The sequence below is a fragment of the Papio anubis genome, chromosome 4 (assembly GCF_008728515.1).
Source record: "Papio anubis isolate 15944 chromosome 4, Panubis1.0, whole genome shotgun sequence".
NCBI classification, from domain to species: domain Eukaryota; kingdom Metazoa; phylum Chordata; class Mammalia; order Primates; family Cercopithecidae; genus Papio; species Papio anubis.
In genome coordinates this window covers 97971767-97984886 of record NC_044979.1, presented here as the reverse complement: position 1 = coordinate 97984886, position 13120 = coordinate 97971767, and the positions used below count along the sequence as shown (strand labels likewise).

The 13120-nt window shown below is 42.5% G+C and overlaps 1 protein-coding gene and 1 long non-coding RNA gene across 7 annotated transcripts in view; one reads left to right on the top strand and one right to left on the bottom strand.

Annotated features, from left to right (window-relative positions):
• The window catches only part of JAZF1 (JAZF zinc finger 1), a 352302-nt gene that overhangs the window by 274466 nt on the left and 64716 nt on the right, over positions 1–13120 (top strand). For both annotated transcript variants that reach the window (XM_021935240.2, XM_009203187.4), the window contains exon 3: positions 11485–11681. In XM_021935240.2, coding sequence (XP_021790932.1) covers positions 11485–11681 — 197 coding nt within the window. The remainder of the gene's footprint in view (positions 1–11484; positions 11682–13120) is intronic.
• The window catches only part of LOC103882941, a 111137-nt gene that overhangs the window by 77808 nt on the left and 20209 nt on the right, over positions 1–13120 (bottom strand). Inside the window, exon 2 of one of the 5 annotated variants that reach the window (XR_004183452.1) lies at positions 211–303. The exons of 3 other annotated variants lie outside the window; for them this stretch is intronic. This is a non-coding gene — a long non-coding RNA (uncharacterized LOC103882941). Of the gene's footprint in view, positions 1–210; positions 2935–13120 lie in introns of those variants that run through there. One more of the 5 variants, XR_004183450.1, reaches the window with a different exon arrangement.

The window sequence follows — 13120 nt, the reverse complement described above, 5'->3', positions numbered from 1 at the left end:
ATTTAGGAAAAGATACTACTGGTTTAAAAAAATGGTTCTTAAGTGCTATCCGCAGCACAGCTGCTAGTCTGCTGCTGTTCATGAGGACGTTTCCACTGGTCTGCAGTGTCTGAGCTGCCTGGGGCATGTGGGGCCAGGAACAGTGGGCATCCAGCACCTCACCACCCCTTTGTGTGTCCAGCTGTAAGAGGACACTCAGCTCTTGCTCACCTTCTCCCAGCTCTTGGAAACGAGAAGCTGCTGGATTTGAGTGCCCTTTTGTTTGCCTTCTTCGTTTGCTCAGCGTATTTCAAGCAATTCCACCTAAATTTAAGAGTTCTGTTTGGTCAGCATTCCTTGCAACTGAATTTTTTGCAATGATAATAATAGAAAACACATTTAGATATTTTTTAAAATGTGCATCTACAGAATAATTGTAAACAGTATATTATAAATAATACAATATATATATGATGCAAGTATAAAGTAATAACACGAAATTTTATATTGTGGCTTTTCTTCATCAAAACAGTTTAAGTAGATTTTTCCTGTGTTCTGTTATCTTAATCTCAGAATAAAGAACAGTCTTTCTCAAGAAAAGATTTATTCCAAGATTATGATCTTCTTATATTTTATGTTAAAGTAGTTTTTTCTTTTTAATCAGAGGCTGGTGATGATAGATGTGAGTTAGATAAGGTATACATAGCAATATAAAAATTGGCAACCCAGTGTTATTTAAATAAATACTAAAAAAGGTGTAGAATATCCAAGCTATAATATACCAAACAGAATATAAATTAACTGTAGCTGCCTTTAAAAAAAGAAAAAGAAATAAAATATGATTGTCAAGACAGTAGATGAAGAAAAGATCACCTTTTATCTTGTCTTTTTATCTTACTCCACCTTTTCTTCCCTCACCCCCACAAAAAAAAAAGAAAGAAATGAACGTCTGTACACAAAATAAGCTAAAGGTTTGCTCTGAAATTGGCTTGCCCTCATATTTATTTTATGCAAAATTAGATTAGAATTCTCCAAAGACCAGGAACTACATCCTTCCATCTATGTCAAATAGAAACTTAGAAAAGCAGGCCAGATGTGGGTAGCTCATACCTGAAATCCTAGCACTTTGGGAGGCCAAGGCAACAAGACTGCTTGAGCCCAGGAGATGAAGACCAGCCTGCGCAACAGAGTGGGATCCTGCCTCTACAAAAATTAGGTGGATGTGGTGCTCTACAAAAAGTACAACAATTTGCTGGGTTTGGTAGTGCATCCCTATAGTCCCAGCTACTTGGGAGGCTGAAGTAAGAGGATCGCTTGAGCCCAGGAGGTCAAGGCTGCAATGAGCCGTGATGATGCCACTGCACTCCAGCCTGGCTGACAGAGTGAGACCCTGTCTTAAAAAGAAAAGGAGAGAGAGAAAATAACGTCTCTCTTAATGCAGTAAGTCTGTCAGTTTTAGTTTGGTACCTGGGAACACAGTCTATTTCGTTAGCTGTGTACTTCTCAAATTATGTCCACAACCAGTGTAAAGGTCAATCACAAAAAAATACCCCTTACAAGTTAAGTGCCAAACTGATCTGATCAAATGGAGTGGGTTTTTTTCCTCGTGCTGCTTTTAGTTTTATTATTTTGCATTAACATTTTAATGGCATGTTAAAAGGGGCTCAGAGTTTTGGTGATACTGCAAAAAGTTTTATGAAGCTTCAAAATCCACCCCATGGGCCTCAGATCATGAAGTCAAAAATAACTCTGGGATAAGAAGTGAAACATAGGATTATTTGAAGCATTACTATAAACTTTCTGAAATTAATGTGATTTGGAAATCCAGATTTTCTCTTTTCTACTGAAAAGTACATTTATTAAGTTCCCAGATCACCAAAAAAGGCCATTCTATTAATGAAGGGGTGCTGACAAATGATTACTCCACTTGCTGTTTCTAGGTCATGTTTCACTAACTAGCTGTTTTAACCAAATACACCTTTAGCTTCACTATGGAATTAAGTTGCTGCTAAAATAAGAAGACCCGCCACATGAATTTATTAGCAGACGTACGTTCTGAAAGCCATCATTACATTGAGACCTAGAGCAGCCAGATCCTTTGACATGTGGGCCACACATGGTTGCATGCTGAAATGTACCCATTATTTCCATCACCATTTCCCACAGACACATTTCAAATGTGCCATGCACTGTTTTGCTTGCTTACTGGTTCTCTATCCATTCTTGTCCTGGATTGCATAGTAACAGCCAGAGAAAAGAAAAATCCTTACTCTCCATGTTAGACTGTCCTTCAGAAGGTTAGATTTTTATGTCAGAAGTACCATCATCTGGAGCAATGAATTACCAGATTTTGGAGTGCTTGGAATCTCAGGGCCTATCTGCCAACTCCCCACAGCTTTTCTCAAAAGCTTGTTTTTGCTGAGAAATGACAGTGCCCAAAGGGCCATTGAAAAGGCAGAACAAAGCTTTTGAACTTCAAATGAAGCGTAATTGGATGTGGTGTTCTACGGAGGGTCTGCTGACAGACCAAGTCAGAGCCTTGTGCAACTTGATGAATCTCCCAAGCAGAGAACAACCTTTAGCTGGATGGAAGGATGTCAGTCCAGCAGCTCGTGGTATGGAGGGTCTCCCATTGCCTGTCCTGCTGGAAAGACCCTCTATAATTTGGTTCTACTCTAGAAATCAAGGCCAGGAAGTAAGAAGAGGTATATGAGTTTATAGGTGGGCCCCAGCATGTTGTCTAATGAGACGAACCTTCTTTTTCTGTTGTGTTAATAGTTACTGTATCTGTCTTCTTGAATTTGCCTGTGATTGCCATTCAATAGATGCCATTGCAATTTAATAGATTCCTGGGCCGGGCACGATGACTCACGCCTGTAATCCCAACACTTTGGGAGGCCAAAGTGGGCAGATTGCTTGATCCCAGGAGTTCAAAAGTAGCCTGGGCAACATGGTAAAACCTCATCTTTACAAAAAGTACAAAAAATTATCCAGGTGTGGTGGCGAATGCCTGTAGTCCCAGCTACTCAGGAGGCTGACAAGAAAATCACGCAACTGCTAGTGAGCCATGATCACGCCCCTGCATTCCAGCCTGGGCGACAGAGTGAGAGCCTGTCACAAAAGCCAAAAAATAAATAAAAATAACATGAATGCCTGCAGAATCAGTAAAGGTGGCTCTTTGCTTTCAGAATCAGCAGAACTCATGATGACAGTATTTAAAATCCTAATATTCAGTGCCCCAGCTCAGAAATAACCAAATGCTAGTGTAGATGGCAGAAGGTAAAAGGTTTGCGAGTTAAGATTTCCAGTACAAGTGTTAGTCGCTTCTCTTATGAACCAGGAACCTGACATTTGTCAAGCATGAAGTGTCAGGCCCTGTTCTAAGTGCTTTATGTATATTAACTTACTTAATCCTCACCACAACAGGTCGGGCCTGTCATTGTCACCATTTATAGATGAGAAAATGGCAGCACCGAAAGGCTAGGTAGGTAACTTGCCCACTGTCATCACACAGCTAGCAGGGCATGGATCAGAGATGTGAATCTAGACAGTCCACCTCCAAAGCCCACCCTCTTAACTGCTACACTAATGTATTCAGACTCCAGGCCATGACCTCCCAGGGGGTCGAGAAGTCAATGTGGTGGTCATGACCATCAGATTTTGTTAAAATGAAATAGAACAGAAAAATGCCAGAGTATATCACATGTAGTAAAGATTGTTTTGTGAAATTTCTGTTTCAGATATTTACATTAAAATGTCTCATCCTTGAGTCCAGATATGTTTCATAAGTCATAATTTTTTAGATTTCATAAAGGTAATATGGTACAAATACTACATATTACATAATACCCCCAGTAGGGTCTGGGGCAGCCCCATATAATCACATACATTGATATTTATACAGTGAAACACACAAATATTTTCACTAAATACAATAAAATCTGTAAGTAGGCTTTCACCCGGTCAGGTTAGAGTTGCCTTCCAATGACGTTTTATTGCCAAACTTTATTTTTTAAAAATTTCAGATTTCAGAGCTTTGGAGATTTCAGAATTGCAGGTTGCAGGCCTGTTTATACATGTGAGCACACCAGGTCGCACCGTGAGATACATTTCTTACAATGGGTTGAAGTCAAAGTTTGAAAAATACTGCACAATGCTATTGCTGGAATCATTCACTGTTAGAGCTGGGAAGGACCCTAGCAGTGATGTATTCCATATATCCATAAAACCAAATCTCCTCAGTTTTAACAAGTAGAAAAACCAAGACCACAAGAGCAAATGCAGTGACTCCGGAGGCCACCCGTTTCTTTGCCCCAGAGCAAGCCTCCTGGCAACATGCAGTGCAGACCTCTGGACCACGCGCCTTCTCCAGAGTCATATAATCACAGCCACGCCACACCACATATCTTGGAGTTTTCAGTTTTTTCTCAGACTGCGGTTTTGAGTGGTCACTTCCATTTCTGAGTTCTCTGATCCATTGAAAGCCCAGTGATGTTTTTTCCCCAGCAGGTCACTTAGACTCAGGTGTTTTGGCCATCAAGTGAGGTGGCAATGGAGTCTCTGCCCAGGTTCCAGCAAATACTGTACATTTCCTGAGTTTGTGGTTGAAACTAGTCTCCCTGGACCAGCAGTTGCCATTTTCCCCCTGCGGAGCTATATTCATGTTTCCACATTGAACATGTCAGACTAAATGAACGTTGTGGTCTGAGGATTTAAAAGATTTATAATGGAGTCTTGAAAATTTACTTAAGGAATATGTACTTCCCCTAGCAATAACAAATATTACTACAAATGACCATATTAAATTAAAGTAACTTAGACATTTCTGATTTGTAGGAAAGTTGAAATTAATCTTACAGCAGTTTCAGTTTCAAAATGAAAACATTGCTTTGCCTGACCGCAGATTTTCAGGCTGTTAGTCAACAGTGAGTGAAAGAGTCTCAAGTGACTTTTTTTCTTTAAGAAATACTCAGTTTTCTCTATGTGTAGAAAAATGTTAGAAGGAAAAACCCTAAAATATCAACCATAGTTTTATCTGGGTAATATTTCTCTTAGAAAAAAAAATTTTTACACAGGAAACATCAAAAATTCCTTTCATAAGCTGAATGATAGGTACACAGATTGCTATTTTATTAAAATCTTTATGCATGGCAATGTAGATATTGATTTGCATATATATTCCATAACTTTAAAAAATACCTTTATTTCATTTCTTTTCCTAACCTCTGTATTGGTCAATTAAAACGCTTTTTAAACACAAGTCACAAATCCATAAAAAATGTTCTGTAAGTGTTCTTTACTGAGATACATTACTTTTTACAATTTGAAAAAAGAAGACTTTCTTATTCATTCTTTGTTCCTTCCCTGATTAATTCCTTTAGTGAGTAGGCAAGAAGCCCAGTTCAAACACTTTTTTCCCCACATTAAAAAATAATAATCACAGCCAGGCACAGTGACTCACGCCTGTAATCCCAGAACTTTGGGAGCCCGAGGCGGGTGGATCACAAGGTCAGGAGATTGAGACCATCCTGGCTAACACGGTGAAACACCGTCTCTACTAAAAATACAAAAAATTTAGCTGGGCATGGTGGCGGGCGCCTGTAGTCCCAGCTGCTGGGGAGGCTGAGGCAGGAGAATGGCGTGAACCTGAGAGGCAGAGGTTGCAGTGAGCCAAGATCACGCCACTGCACTCCAGCCTGGGCGACAGAGTGAGACTCCATCTCAAAAAATAATAATAATAATAATCACTAGAAGGTGTACTGGAAAATGTTGAACTGACTTGGGGAGGAAAAAAATCCCAATTTGTGGTATTACCAGTTTCAGTGGTGTAAATACTCCTGCCATAGCCAATTTCAAGCTACCCACATGTTACTGAACACAGAGTAGGTTACTTTGCATTATATAGCATATAGTTATACAGGAATTCTACCAAATAGATAAAATATTAATGTAAATAACCTCAAGAATATAGATAATATTAAAATGCAGTAAAATAATTAAGTGATGAGCCTTGAGTTAAGTATCCTTGTTTTTAACAAAGCACTTGATTTAATTATTTACATAATTTAGTTTTTTTTTTTTTTTTTTTTTTTGAGACGGAGTCTCGTGCTGTGTCACCCAGGCTGGAGTGCAGTGGCGCGATCTCGGCTCACTGCAAGCTCCGCCTCCCAGGTTCAGGCCATTCTCCTGCCTCAGCCTCCGAGTAGCTGGGACTACAGGCGCCCGCCACCACGCCCGGCTAGTTTTTTTGTATTTTTAGTAGAGACGGGGTTTCACCATGTTAGCCAGGATGGTCTCGATCTCCTGACCTCGTGATCCGCCCGCCTCGGCCTCCCAAAGTGCTGGGATTACAGGCTTGAGCCACCGCGCCCGGCCTCATAATTTAGTTTTTAATAACAGCTGTGTTTAACAACAGATTCACCAAATCCCTGAAAATTTAAGTCAGCTTTCACAACCCAGTATGAGCCAGCTCCAGCACACTACAGCTGCCAGATCAGAGCAGTATCACCACTGCAAAGCAGAGAGAATTCTGGGAGGTGGGCACAGCCAGCTTGCCTTCCCCAGATTGTAGCCCAGTGGGGCTACAATTCCAGAGACCTCTGCCCCACAACTGGGGAGCCCAGTGGTCCCACACAGCAGGACGGACTGACATTTGGAGGATGAGCCTTTTGTTCTCCCAGCTACCCACTGCCCCCATGTAAACTGCCAGAGGGGCATTGCCCCAGGCCCCATGCTCCGGCTCCCTGAACGCTTTCAACTGTGAAAACCATGACAGAGTCCCGAGGCTTGACTAGGCTCTGATGCCAGCTCTGCCACTAGCCTGAATGACCCCAAACAGGTCACACCACCTCAGTTCACAGTTGCTGTAACACATGAGGGGGCTGAACCGGATGATCTGACTTAACCAAGGTTCCTTCCTGCTCTAAAACCCAAGTGAGTCAGGTGCAGTGGCTCACGCCTATAATCCTAACACTCTGGGTGGGAGGATCACTTGAGCCCAGGAGTTTGAAACCAGCCTGGGCAACATAGTGAGACCCCATCTCTACAAAAAATCAAAAAATTACCTGGGCATGGTGGGGCATGCCTGTGGTCTCAGCTACTTGGGAGGCTGAGGCAAGAAGATCACTTGAGCCCAGGAAGTCAGGGCTTCAGTGAGCTGTAATCACACCACTGCACGCCAGCCTTGGTGACAACGAGACCCTATCTCCAAAAAAAAAAATCCACATCAGCCGTGATTATTGAGAGCTTCAGAAAGATCGCCAGTGGTGTCCAGACTCATTGAGGAAAGCTCAGGCTACTGAGTGACATGACTCCCTTAACCTGAACTCAGCCTTGGGAACATGGTGAACCTTTCCCAGCCCTGATATTTGGTAAAACAGGGAACATAGTCCTCATTTGTTGGCCAGAATCACAGCCTTTGCTATGCCTCCTTGGCTTCTCTAGACACTCTTGTCTCCCCAAATGGTTCCTTGCCACTGGGAATCTGCCCACCTTTTGACAGACAGCTGTGCTGATAGAACATTGCTCAAAAACTTGAGAACTTAGTAAGTCTCAGAAAATGGGTTAAGTCGTGGTTAATGAAGGGAAGAGGAAGAGGAGCAACATGGTAGTGCAGGGGAGACACGGGCCTATTTTAACCAGGGTTCCCACAGCGCTTGTGTGGCACTCCTGTGTGTGTTTGTGGGGGCGGGTGGTGTGGGGATGTGTGTGTATGGTTGTCACTAGAACAAATTGTGCAGCTGTATGCCTTGATATGTCAAGGTTACCATGATTTATAGATCGTATGTCCAAATTCACAACACCAATCCAAGAGAGGAGGGAGAACTACAGGAGGAAGTCTTGGCGACAGGGCTTTAAGAATGTGTTTCATGTTTAATGCTTTTAACATAGGTGCCTTGTTCTTGTTTCTAGAAAGCACTATAGAAGATATAACCCAAATCCAGATTGCTGTCTGTAGCTGGCCAAACCCATGTGAGGGTGAAGGCAGGGTTTGTGTGTGTGTGAATGTTGTTATGGTTGTTTATAGTTGTTGTGTTGGCCGGGCGCGGTGGCTCAAGCCTGTAATCCCAGCACTTTGGGAGGCCGAGACGGGCGGATCACGAGGTCAGGAGTTCGAGACCATCCTGGCTAACACGGTGAAACCCCGTCTCTACTAAAAAATACAAAAAACTAGCCGGGCGAGGTGGTGGGCGCCTGTAGTCCCAGCTACTCGGGAGGCTGAGGCAGGAGAATGGCGTAAAAACCCAGGAGGCGGAGCTTGCAGTGAGCTGAGATCCGGCCACTGCACTCCAGCCTGGGCGACACAGCGAGACTCCGTCTCAAAAAAAAAAAAAAAAAAAAAGTTGTTGTGTTATATCTGAGGTGTAGGAGAGTTTTACAATAAGAGGTATGAGTTCTGTAATCCCAGCACTTGGGAGGCCGAGGCGGGCAGAACACTTGAGGTCAGTAGTTCAAGACCAGCCTGGCCAACGTGGTGAAACCTTGTCTCTACTAAAAATACAAAAATTAGCTGGGCATGGTGGCGGACACCTGTATTCCCAGCTATTTGGGAGGCTGAAGCAGGAGAATCGCTTGAACCAGGAGGCAGAGGTGAGCCGAGATTGTGCCACTGCACTCCAGCATGGGCAACAGTGCGAGACTCCATCTCAAAAAAAAAAAAAATGTATAAATATATGAGTTAGACATAGAGAAGCCTTTCTCTCTCTTCCCTCTGGTTGTCTCTCCCTCTCTGTCTCACACTGGATATGCACCCTCTGGGTTTATTCCATTTAGCCGTTCCACAAATGGAATTTCTGCTCTACACAAGGCATGTGTGTGCTTAGTGCTTTCAGAGCCATGGGTGTGTGGTGTGTTCTCAAGACACTTGGAGTTGAGTAAGGTGGACAAAATAAAGAGACATAACCATATTATAATGCTTTATGTAATTAATAACAGCTTCTGCATGTTGAGCCATTTGCTACATGTCGGGCCAATTACCTCATTTATCCTCACAACAGTCCTCTGAAGTTGAAATGTTATTGCCCTGTCTGCCAGCAGGTTACCTTCTTAGGTCGTGAACATTCAGACTCACAGATGACCATGGGCCACAATAGGGCACTGGGCCCGTTCAGAGGATGGAGGACAGGCCGCCTTCTGCAGGCACCCTTGCAGCAGTGCACATGAGAGTCTGTTCAGGTGCAGAGGGGTAGGAGTGGAAACCATCCTGGTAGAAAAGCCTCATGCCCTACAGAAGCCAAAGCTCTTGCAACATGCTCTGGGCATAGCTCCCAGTTCTCTGCAAGGGCCATGCCCAGCTACAAGATCACCATGCTCAGGAAGCCTAAATCAGGATTCTTGGCTTCCTATCAGATAGCTACAGGTTCCTAGATCCTCCCAGGCTGTGCAGTTCACCAGTCAGAGTGTCGCCTGGTAACGTGGTTGACATACTGTCTTAGCAGGTTACCAAATTTAGCCAAAGATCAGACTCCCATGCAGAAAGGGAAAAGACTTATGTTAATTCCTTACCTACTCTCTCATTCCCATTTTACAGAGAATAAACCTGAGATTCAGAGAAGTTTATCAACTTGCCTCAAATTACATAATAACCCAGCCAGGATTTGAACCCTGGCCTCACTCCAAATATCATGCTCTTAACTAAAATGCAAGATGTAAAAATTTCTTTCTACCCCCATAAGCATGTCCGTGTTTATTTTGCTATTTGAAACACTAGTTTGAATTACTTGCCCTCGAGAACAATCAGCCTTCCTGGAAGCAGCAGCCTGTTTATCCTGTGGCTTTGCCACTCCCTGGCGCGCTGCATACCCCAGTGTGAGACGCTCAGCACCATGCGAGTTAGCAGTTCTTCTTAGAATAATTTTTTTTAAAAAGCACTAATTCTTTGCTTTTCTCTGTGAGTCTGTATTTTTAGTAGAGGTTTATGAGGAGGGGAATAAGAAGTTTTAAGGACAATAGAACCAATTTTGCATCTGAAAATAAATGAGTACCTGGCTACATGTGCAAACAATTCTCTTTTGCATTGACAGTCCTTTTTAAATCACCACTATGCTATAGCACAAAACCTAAGAGCTCAAGGCAAAGCTTTATTACTAAGCTCAGTTCAGCATATAAAATCCAGTTTATATATCTGCATTATATTGCAAGAACCATTCAAGAAATGTGCCATCCATGTTCCAAGTATAAAAATAGAAATTTTAAGACAGCGTAACAATATTACTGTTGTTTCATTGGGTATTTAATTGACTTCAAGCTTTCACCAGGTATTAGAACTATCTGTTGACTTTCAAAACTTCATCATGTAGTGAGGAAAAATACTAAGAAATTTTGTAGACAAAATGTGAAATAGGTTGGGTAAAATACCATGTTTAAGTGCAATGCAGTGAGTTTATGATAAATTGTATTGAAATAGTCAAAATATAGTTCATGCGGAAGATGTTGGAGAGAGGCCTTGAGGGGCCTGGAATGTTCTGTTTCTTAGCCTAGGTGGTGGGGACAGCTGTGGTTTTATCATCTGAACGCTATCATACATTTATGGACTATGCTTTCTATGGCAGTTTTCAAAAATGCAGCTGACAAAGTTTGCCTGCCAATATGAAAAGGTGAATGTTCTTTAGGTAGGAGATACCATTTCATAGATTGTTTTGAATCTCATATTACACGAATTTACAAAATGGTAGATTATACAGTGAGAAAAGAATGAAGTTTGAATATTACCAACATCAGAGAAGCATTGGAAGAATAACTCAAGTTTCCAAAGTGAAACTATCAGGAAAAGTCACCTTTCTCTTTATGAGTAATAAAATTAGAACGTAAACAGATCATCAGTGGTGACCTCCCTCCTTGTGCTGCTCTCTTCCCTTCTGGAATCTTCCTGGGCAAATGTATGCAGTTCTGTCTGTGTTTCCTGAGGCGGGCCTGGCACTGTGCTAGGAACTGGGGACTAGAATCCTTGCCTTCATGATGAGGCAAGCAAGGCCTCAATTAGCCAAGAAGAGTTTTTAAACCCAAATAACAATATGAGAATCAAAGTAATACAAAAAAGAGAGTTTTCATGAGGCCATATATGTTAGGTGGCAGTTAAGTGGTACAAAGAAATACTGCCAACCTGCAGATAAAGGAAGCGCTGTCTACTTAGGAGTGGTTGGGGAACTTTGAGGATGTGTGGGCTTCCTATGGGTAGAAAAAAAGAGAGCAGACCTTCCAAGAGAGGAAATCTTGTAACTGAAAGCATTACAGTGGGTGCAGATGTATTCTGTGTGTATAAGCTTCCTGGCAAGGAGGATTTGCTAGGGAAGAAGTGAACCTGACTTTGAGGAACCTTAAAAATAACAAGCTAGAAGATAATTCCATTGCATTGGAAAAGGGAAGCTATTGTGAGTTTTTGAGATTGGGACTGACCTGTGGCCAAGGTCCTTTTCCAGGGTCGGGCCTCTGTGAAACCTAATGAATGTCGTGAGTCCTCATGCTCTATACGTGGCCCCGGTTCCTTACCTTCTGTTGTTGTTTCAGATTCATGACAGATGCTGCCCGCCGAGAGCAGGAGTCCCTAAAGAAGAAGATTCAGCCGAAGCTGTCACTGACTCTGTCCAGCTCAGTGTCTCGAGGGAATGTGTCCACTCCCCCACGCCACAGCAGTGGAAGCCTTACTCCCCCCGTGACCCCACCCATCACCCCCTCCTCTTCATTCCGCAGCAGCACTCCGACAGGTGAGTGGCTTGGCCCTACCGCCTTGAGGAGGAGGAGAGGAGAGAGGAGAAAGAGAAAGTGTGTGCGATGTGCTGGGGGCAGAAAGGGGCTGGGGACAGACGATGACACAGACCCACCACATCATCAATCCTTTCACTAGTCTCTGTATATTGATTCATTCTTCAGTTTATTACTGAAGAAATATTTCTAGATTATTGTTAATATGCATGCGATAATGGTTTTGTAGATTTTTTGTCAATATATTTCCCATTTTTACTGTGCATACCCACATACACAACATTTTTAATGGGCTCTACAATAATATATATTTCATCACCTGATTTACAACTAAATATGTTATGAACACTTTGTCTTCTAAAACAGTTAAAATCATTACATATTTTAGAGAAAACAATTTATTAAGCAGTCTTGGAGAAATTTAGATAGAATATTTCTTCCAAGGAGACTTCATTGTTTTTACAATGCCTTGAGAAAAAGGGGGAGTCCTTGTCTTCTCCAGGTTTTTCTGTAAATAGTGGAAACTTGCCCTTCAATTTAGCTTTTTCACTTGCTTCTTTATACCCACCTATTCTCCAATCAAGTAATCCATTTTATTTTTCCCAGCCCATCTCTCCTATGTGCCTCCTCTTTCATCTCAGTCTCCCTGACACACATGGATGTCCACTACTCCTGCACTCTCATCTCCTCTCCTCCAGGTCCTCGCCTTAAAGAGGCTTCTGTCCTTTTAAGGATACCGTCTTCATTGATTTGGATTGACTCTGCTCAAAACTTTATCCTCAGTTCCACATTAGGATTAGCTTGTAATAATCTGAAGACAAAGTTCAGTTGTTTAAAAAATTTATTAGTAAGAAAATCTTGGTAGAGTTACATGTATCAAGAAACTAGGACTTCAGCTGGGTACTGTGGCTCACACGTATAATCACAGCTCTTTGGGAGGCTGAGGCAGGAGGATCACCTGAGGCCAGGATTTCAAGACCAGCCTGGGCGAAATGGCATTTTGAATGCCTCGTAAGTGCCAGAAACTGAGCTACTGAGGTGAGCAGAGAGAGGCCCTTTTCCCTGACCACAGGAGCTTACACCTGTTGGAGAATGTTGGCATTCTAGAGGCCAAACAAGATCACTTTTGTCTTCCTCTCCTAAGTGTGGAAATGATTAAAAAATAAAACAGCAGTCACAGATGAAGAACAAAATATCACCTGTATTACATAAAGCTAAACCACAGAATGGAGCTTGGATCTGTAACAATTGGGCTTCCTAGTATGTCTTCCCAGAATTCAGTTTATTTCCCACTGTGCACTTCTCAGCTTACCTCAGGATGGGAGCTGACCAGACTGCACCCTGGACCCTGAGCAGAGCGTGTCCAGCCCTTCCTCCCTAGTTCGTGCTTCATTAAGTCACTGTTCCTCCTTGGGCAGGAGTGAATAGAGATGGTGGAAGA